The sequence below is a fragment of the Strongylocentrotus purpuratus genome, unplaced genomic scaffold (genome assembly GCF_000002235.5).
Source record: "Strongylocentrotus purpuratus isolate Spur 01 unplaced genomic scaffold, Spur_5.0 spur5_scaffold_6, whole genome shotgun sequence".
NCBI classification, from domain to species: Eukaryota; Metazoa; Echinodermata; class Echinoidea; order Camarodonta; family Strongylocentrotidae; genus Strongylocentrotus; species Strongylocentrotus purpuratus.
The window spans coordinates 24,911,965-24,921,082 of NW_022145612.1; the positions used below are offsets into that span (position 1 = coordinate 24,911,965).

Genomic DNA, 9,118 nt, shown 5'->3' on the forward strand with positions numbered 1-9,118 from the left:
CGAGGAGGAAATCCTGAAATCAATCCGAGAATGAGTCTTGTGTAGAAAAAAATGATACGGTATACTTGTAGTTATCAAAAGACGGAAAATACAATGTAGATATTCGGAGGTAAGTACACACTGTGATGTAAAAGTAGTATACTTTGGTGCCAAATATGATTAGAGTGGGTTTGATTACAGCTAATGAAAGAACTTGTAAATTTGAGCGTAATATTTTGTACATGTCCCACTTGCTTGTTTTTACGTTTGTTAATAATGTCACGCCCTTGTTTAATAAGGAAAGAGTTCCTTTTGTAACCCCCATAAAATTGCGTTATTTTGCTCTTAAGCCGAACACTAACCCTAACCCTAACCCTAATTAGGTCCCGCTTACCCTAGGACACCGGGTCTCGCTTACCCTAGGACACCGGGTCCCGCTTACCCTAGGACACCAGAGTCTGTATCACCCTAACACTAACCCTAACCCTAACCCTAATTACGTCCCGGTTACCCTAGGACACCGGGTCCCGCCTATGACTACAATTATGTCATATGTCATATGTCATATATGTATGTATTAAACATGCAAAAAATATCAAATAAATTGTTTAAAGTTCTTTTCCATGTTTTAAATACTATATTAATAGTTATATCATCCCAAGTCATACCCAGTTTTTTTTTCTCAATTTCGGGGGGGGGGGGGGGTACAAAAGGAACTCTTACCGATAAAAGATTTTATAAACCTTTTATTCGATACCTTTATAGTATTTTGTTTAAGGTCTACTGGAGACTTGATGGCTTTAAATTTGGCACCGGCATATTTGATTCATGTCATTGTCAAATTTGTAACTTGCAATTTGTAGACCTAATATTGTCTCGATGATTAGCAATATGTCCTGTTGACAGTTTCACTTTTAAACATCATTACAATGCGTATAAAATGTGTCGCACTTCCTTCTTCTACTTTCTAGGCCTCCTCAAAATGAGATAGTTTTACAAATGAGCTTCCATGATCATCATAATATTAGATATTTGTTTAGAACCCAATTTTTGATGTTTAATTTTATTATTATTATTATTTTTTAACAAAATGACTTATAGAAAATCGTTTTAAAACGTGTATTCCACATTTCCATTAAATTTGTAATTTTGTATGAAGTGCTTTAATAAATGTACAGTGCTAAAAGAAGAAAACAATGAAAATTATGTATAAAGACTATATTTCATTCAATTCCATTTAATAAATTATATTTTTTGTGTATTTCTTTCTTGTTTAAAGATGTGATCCATGGATAGAAGGATTGAAGGCTATTCTTAGACAAGTATCATCAAACTTCTCCATCGCTCAGCGTGTGAACTACTTGCTGGCTAATGACGTCTATCAAGTATTTTATCAGCCACTGTTTAGCCCTCCCCTTCCGAGCCATGACGTCCCTGAAAGATAGGTGCAAGCTACAGATCATCTCCATCTTAGATGGTATAGTTCTGTTTGCTGCAGTATGTATGGGTCTCTACACCTGCTGGCAGCTGACTGGGGATTCAACCATCGTCCTCCTCACTGGATTTGGTCTGCTCATCTTTGCTCTTTCCGCTATCCTCTACTACTACTTCGATCTCGTTGACTACACCCTTAGCTTCACCCACCTCTGGTATGGTTGCCTTCTTGGAATCATCTCCTTCATGGATGTTGGTCTCAATGAGGCGGCTCCTATCACCAAAGCCACGAACGGTCTTCTTGCGAGCAGTCTTGTTCTAAAGATGATCTGGTCATTCTCAGAGAGAGCTTGCGGCCAGACTGGCTACACATCCCGTCTCCTCACCACCGTTGAGAAATACGAATGTATTGGTTTCAGTATTGCATGCATGATCAAATCCACCTATATGGTCAGCCTGTGGTTACTGGTCATCGCATTTGCATTCACCATCGCATCTCTGCGTCTGAAAGTAGCTTGTGCCATCCCAATCCTCGTATTGTTTGTAACCTTGTCAGCCACCTTTTTTTTTCATGCCATAGAGGTTCCGATTAATCCATTTGCACTGAGTTGCTTTGCTGGTAGATTGCTCATCGATCCTGTACTAGACCTATACTTCTGTGGGTTATCAGTCTTGGAGAGATGGAACTGTCTCATTAATCGCAGTCACCTTATTCACAGACTACTCCTGCTTCTTGCCATAGCTTTTGAAGTTCTTTTCCTGATACTAGCAGGGGAAGCCACTCTGACTCATGAAGAATGGTACTTTGCTATCCCTGCGTATGCTGTCTTTGGCATCTTGTGGATCAGTCTTCACGTCGTGTTTGTGATCACCACCTGGGGCTTCATCGGCAAACTGAGAGAGTGCAACCGCGCTTACCACGCTGTCAGCGAAGAAACGAATAAGAGTTTGAGTGTGATCATGGCCTCTAAAGGACTGCGCTTCTTCACAACCATATCACGACGATTGGTGGCATCAGCCCTTCTGAGCACACTGTTTCTGGGTGCAGTGATGTGGCAGAATCACAATGCAGCATTCATGGCTGGCTGGCTTATTGTGCTGACTGTAGAAGGCATGCTGCATGGACTTCTATATGAGCTGGCTGGAGCATTAGGAGGAACATGCACAGCATATGCTGTTGTTGGCCCTTCCTCATTCTGCAGGTAATTAATAATCACTATGATGGATTCATTAATGAAGCATGTACACTTATACAATGTGTTTATTTATGTTCATTAATCAAAGATCGATCCTCCATCAGTAAGCTGGCTATTACAATAGTTGAGTCAATGAGCAGCAGTAGCAGCTGCCGAGAGTAATTTGTCGCCTGGCTGGCAGAAGGGCGTTGGCACTAAATCGCCTCACACTTTTATAAAACTAATTTATTTCCGAGAAAAAAATTGTGCCCATGTTGTACTTTAATATTTCTATTAGTCTTTTAAGTTTTAAACCTAAATTTTTCAGGATGGAAAGCAGTTAAAATATAAAACAAATCTTTAAATGAGAATAATTTGAAAAGTAGTGTTCGAGTTGCTCGGGCTGACGCCCTTCTGCCAGCCGGGCGACGAATTGTTGAAGTAATAGAGCATACCCAGAATGCATGTAGTGTATACTGATTTTCAGGTCTCCATGTATGTCATGCAGTGATACATTAATACGTTCAATTCTTATCCCTCAGAGCTGACGGCTCTGCAGTACCCCTTCCCATGACGGCAGCCGAAGAGAACAGCAACCGCTCCATGGGTCTCCTCAATACCATCCAACGCTTCTTTCTCCACCACATGATAGACATCTACAGCTGCGACTTTTCCACCAGCGGTCTCACCCTGGACTCCCTCAACACCAAGCTCCGGGCTTTCCTCTCTCGATGCACGGAGGATGGGCCAAGGTTCGACACGTACCTACTCTACTACAGCGGACATGTTCATGCCAATGGTGATTGGGCTTTGGCAGGTGAGTGTACTAAAGGGAGAAAGGTTTCATACTGGACATGTAGAAAATGGCAGATACAAGTAGCGTTCCTTTTAAATTTTTCCAAAAGTGTCAGTCTGAAGGAAATGTTAAAGATGTCAGATAAATTTAGGCAAATATTACATACTTGAAGAGTATTGGCAGACTGACATATCCAATGTGTCAGTGACATACCTATTCTCTTGTAAGCACAAAGGGAGAGGATTGAAAGCTGTCGGTGCCCTGATTGCCTAATTACAAGCATACACATGCTTTCTTAGCAGTCAGATAAAACAAAACAAACAACCAACCTGGTATTATTTATATTGCATCTGGTATCCCTTTAATTTTTATACCAATAAAATTTGAGTGAAACCAAAAAAGTCAAAGCCATTTGCAACAACTTTATGATCCCCTTCATTGATTTATTTTAGTCTTTTCATTTGAAAAACTAAGTTAAATTAATATTCTTTCAATGTATTACATTATCCTCATTTCCTTTCATTGTATAGACAACGGGGTGCTGAAGTTTGACCAACTGTTAGAACTGTGGTCATCCCTGGACCAGCAATCAGGATCAAGATTAATCCTTGTCACAGACACACCTAGTGGTGGTGAATGGCCAAAGCGAATCAAGAGTGATGCAGACAACTTCATCGCAATCCAGACATCCATCTTAAAAAAATCCACCGATCCAGAGACGGGAGTCACTACATCTGTAGGAGATTTTACAAAAGAATGGGTGGACTTTAACTGCACCAAGGAAACAGATATTTCATGGCATGAGCAAGGTCGGCGCACCAAGGCCGTGTATGCTGTATGCAGCCGATGGAGTGAGTTCACGTTCCATCAGCCGACCGAGAGCGACATGGAAAGTCACTGGCAGAGTAACTTTCCCCGTACCACTCACCCGCTGATCAAGCTTCTACAGCTTCCTAGTGCGTTGGACTGCTTATCATTGTGTTCCGGTTGTCTGTATTGTATTAGACGCTGGAAACTGAAGTGGCTGCCACCAAAGATTATCAACAGTGGACATGGCTTCAAGTTGGTACAATCTTGAATGGGATTGGCCATGTCTATCTAGAGGTTTGGTTAAAGATTTATTCTTTTTTTCTTTTCAAAGAGGAGTTATTTCTATTTGTTTTCTTTTCTTTATTTCCCCCTCCTCCCTCTTCTAAAGCCTCCCCTATGATCTCGGCCGTGAAACGACTGATCGCCGCGAAAATTTGCATACATGTCAAGAGAAGTGTATAGAATACTATGGTTATTTCAATTTTTTGAAAAAATTCACTCATTTGCATATTTAGGGTAATTTATGCAAATAAGGTCATAAAATTCACATTTTTGCCCATAAATCAGACATTATTCATATTTAAGCATTCTTTTTCACTACATATATTTGTTAGACCATTTGAAATAATAATACAACACAAAAAATTGAATAACCAGGGTTATTCCTTATGTTATCTATTGTTTTGATAATTTCTTATGTATTTCTTTGTTTTTTTAACTTATGTATTTTATTGTTTTTGTTGTTTTATTTTATTTCCAACTATAATTCAACTATTTTGACCCCAAAATAAACACCTAAACTATAAACAAGACCTAATAACCAATGTTTTATCTCTTTATTTGAAAAAAGAGATTTCCATATGTTTTGTACACAAATCACAAAAATGAGCGATTTTCAGGCTGACATGCAAAGACAAAAGGACACGTGACTTTGTAATGGTAGGTCCGATTTTCAAAAAATTTCTTTCAAAAGATGCGCAAGACTTGAAAGAAAAAAGTCACAAAATTTCAGTGCAAGATTTTCTTGCGTTAAAAAATTATCGCGAAAAATGTTGGGGGGGGGGCATCTAAAGCCCCCCCCCCCCCCGGGCTAAATAGGGTCAATGCCAAAATATCTTAATTCAGAGGGAGAGGGATGTGTTTATTAAAACATCAGTGGTACCAAAAAGTAAGATGTAAAAAGAATGCTTAGCATTAATATCATTTCTTCTGAAACACCATTTTGTATTATATTTTGTTTCCATAGAGCATGCAACATGATATGTTCAAAGGTAACAGCTGTACTTAAAAAGTGATGCAATGAGTTTGTGCCAATTTAATATGTTTATATTTTGAGATGCGGAGAAGCATTATACACCCATCACATTTAATATCTGTCCTTAGTTTCTTAAAGGTATGTCTGTATTTGTCTGTGAAGGGCATTTACATGTGATGTGATACATTTGTCTCATCGGTTGGATTGCCCACCTTGAAATGTGTCAGCATTATGGCGAACTGTATAAAATTGACGGTAGGGGTTAGTGATATGTTGCTGAACGTAAAGAGAGAAGAGTCTACCGGTATATAAATGATGTTAACGTTCGTGGAGTCAGGAAAATGGTGTTGTAACATTTATACATGAGGTTTACTTGAAGAAATTACATTCAAAGAATTAGAAAACTGATGAGATGCATGTATCGCTTTTTACAGTTGATTTAAATTTGAACTTTTGAAGTAACAATTTTTAAATGTACTTTAAATATATAAAGCTTACACCAGGATTTGAAAACTCCTTCCTCTGTATGGTTTATTTTAAAGCAGTGATACAGAATCTTATCATAGTTTTCCACGGCACTGTTTTTGTGATCAGTCACGTACGTAGATTAACTGTATACCAACATGCATGATTCTGAAATTCATGAAGAAGTGCCACATGTTTACTTGCATCAGTAAAAATTGAAACAATGAGGGTGTTGTCAAGGGGCAGTTGATTTCCCTCCGAATCTTCTCACTGTCTGGGGTTTTGACCGTCACTTCATGGCAGGATTTCAATAGATACATACATTTAGGCCCTTCTTCATGACTAACACCATCATGATTGGCCCGCCTATTTATAGTGTACCTCATGCCTTTTAGAATCACCCCCTCCCCCCTGTTGTTTACATTTCTTGTTCTCTCTGCACACAGATATATGCACAACTCTCCAGCATTGCTTATTGCTGTAACTTGATCGTAAATTGGCATTGTGTGAAAATTGCAAGATTGATACATCATTAACATGTAATTGCTCATGATTTCTTTGGGCAATGCAGCCCTAGTTTTTAAATGTAAATACCTTTTTCACTGTGTGTAAAATCATGACAGCTTTGCAGGCTCCTCTAAAACTGATATGCAATAGGTACAGTAGGTAATGGAGTACACACATTTACAAATACATTTTTTTTTTAGCTTTCAGAAGATCAAGATAGTTTGAGAAGTTGTTTCATCTGAATGGCATTTGATGTTAATTTGGGGTTATGAAGAATTTATGGACATCAAAGTCTGAAATTCTGAATCCTATGCTGATGTTTAAGCACCCTGAGAGCTTTTTCGAGCAATCTTCCTTGTCATCTTTATCCTGTAACAGAAGAAGGATGTATGGAAAGATGCATAAATATTTATTGATGAACCACTGCACGCCCATTCTGTGGAAAAAAAATTGAAGTCTTTAGTCTTTACATATCGTAATCAATCTAAGAATAAATGTAGTAACCAAAGTTCTTTTGAAAGTCTTCTATATTAATGTCTGTCTAGTGTGCTAGCTGTGGCTGTAAATAAAGAAATTTCCTGTATGTGATTGTGAAGCACGGATTTGGTTGAAAAATCTCATCGCATCTCTACATGTATGTATACGTGTATTTATCCAGCTGGGCCATATAAGTACACTATTGAGTGTTTTGCCCCTAGACATTTGAGAGTAGACTAGATGCTATACATGCTTAATCACAGCAGAGATTGATGGAAAGGTAGTTGAGAATGTATACGACCACTGTCCACTGACTTACCCCTTATTTGGACTCTTAAATTGCTGTGCAATGCTACATGTATTGGAGATACTGCTTATGATTACATGTATCATCAACTTATAAAATTGTTAATGTTGTTAAAAGAATTAGAAAATGTTAGACTACCATTTTTGTATTATTCTAAGAGGCTTCTGTTTGTCAATTAAAATACAAATTTATTCGGTTGATATTGCCTAACAACTTTCACATCTGGGGGTACTTAACATATACGTATTCAATTTTATATCTTAGTTCTAGTACTAAGTTATTTCTTCTTACCCAAATTATCACATGAGTTATCCGATTTTGTTAAATATAAATGTATTAAAAAAAATGTTTAAACAGTAAGTATAGTTGACTAAAAATATATTAGAACTATGAATGTATGATGGCACATCAGACAGGTTTACTGATCAATATCCTTCTATAGTCGTAGTTTCAAGAAGAGCAGTATTTGTATAGAATATTGACCAAAATTCCACTCTTAGTAATTTATTTTCAAAGATACTATCATTCTGTATTGATTGACAACAGGAGGAAATACCATTTCTAACCTTTCTAAACTTAATGATCGCAGATAATTTCAAATCATACTTCAAAGAGTCCACGATGTACCTCGAAAATAAAAAGGCAGATTTGTTTAATTTTTTACAGAAAATAAGAGAGGAACAGAGAAACAGGTATATGTTAAGGTAGTATTATAATTGTCGTTGTTATTATTTTCAAACTTCTAGTTTGTAATCTTCATAAAGGCCTAGCTGAAAAATGAAAATCTTTTAGTGCAATTATTCACATTGAATGATACAGCAGTTGCTTTATTTTATGAACATATACATGTATTTGTTTCTAATTCTGCATGATTGAATTTATGTTAATATCTATTTTTTTAATGTTATTTTTGCAGGGAGATTGTGTTTCCTTTGTTACAAGATAGCTCAAAGCAGACAGTTACAATTATTCGTTTGACATTTCTTTTAAACCTCCATGGTGAATATTTCCAGTGTTTACAAGAAACAGTTGAAGGTTTTTGAACATGTATGAAAGTGGTCATGTGATCTGCCAGAGATTATGGCCAAGTTCAACTCCTGGAGAGTTCCCCAATTGATTAGCCAGTTCAGCAGTTTAACAATTATATTGATTCATGTAATCCTACCTAAAACTGATTTTCAGTGTAAATTTATCTGCTCCATTGACTCCAAAATTATGAATATTCAGAGATATGTATTTGCATATTCATATTACAATATGCAGTCCACATTTGAATAATAGTTAAAGGAAAGATATCACCAATGATACGTCTTGAATGTTTCCCTGATATTAACAGTATTTTGGAGCATGGTGATTGTGATTTTCATTAATTGATCATGAGACAACTTGGTAAGTGTTCTTGTCGGATATGTTAAAGATAATAGGTCATTGTGTGCAATGCGTCTTGTACGACACAGGTCTTTTATCCATCAATTTCATCCAACATCAAAATCTCTTGATTTGACATATGAATAATTGAGATATCACCACCATTAGAAATGATCTAATCAAAGAGGTTTTTTGAATGAATAAATGGATAGATATATGCTATACTGTACAAATTTCCCCCTTCTTCTTCTAACTGAAATGTTAATGTGAGTTTTGACAATGCTGACTGCTGAAAAAACACGTGGTTGATGTATCATAAAGTAAAAAGTGTGTCAGTATGAATGTAGGCTTGATGAGTATGCAATATTTGTTACAGTCGTGTATAAAACCCTTTGATATTTTTATTTATACATTAGCAGTGGAATCAAATAAATGTATATCATATGAACATGATATGAATTAATGATTTGTCATGGTTTCATTTTTCCTCCTTTATGATTATGTTTGTTTTATCTGATTCTGACTCCTTTCTTACAAAGTAAAAA

At 36.7% G+C, this 9,118-nt stretch overlaps 1 protein-coding gene and 1 long non-coding RNA gene across 2 annotated transcripts; both read left to right on the forward strand.

Annotated features, from left to right (window-relative positions):
* On the forward strand, positions 1-4,570 carry LOC585051 (transmembrane protein 168). Its single transcript, XM_784892.5, has 4 exons — positions 1-109; positions 1,259-2,615; positions 3,131-3,405; positions 3,915-4,570. The coding sequence occupies exons 2-4, from the start codon at positions 1,351-1,353 to the stop codon at positions 4,460-4,462; spliced, it is 2,088 nt and encodes a 695-aa protein (XP_789985.4). The 5' UTR covers positions 1-109; positions 1,259-1,350; the 3' UTR covers positions 4,463-4,570.
* Positions 4,571-5,907: 1,337 nt separating this feature from the next.
* On the forward strand, positions 5,908-9,036 carry LOC115930035. Its single transcript, XR_004066802.1, has 2 exons — positions 5,908-8,513; positions 8,663-9,036. It is a non-coding gene; the product is annotated as an uncharacterized LOC115930035 (long non-coding RNA).
* The last annotated feature ends 82 nt before the right edge of the window (positions 9,037-9,118 follow it).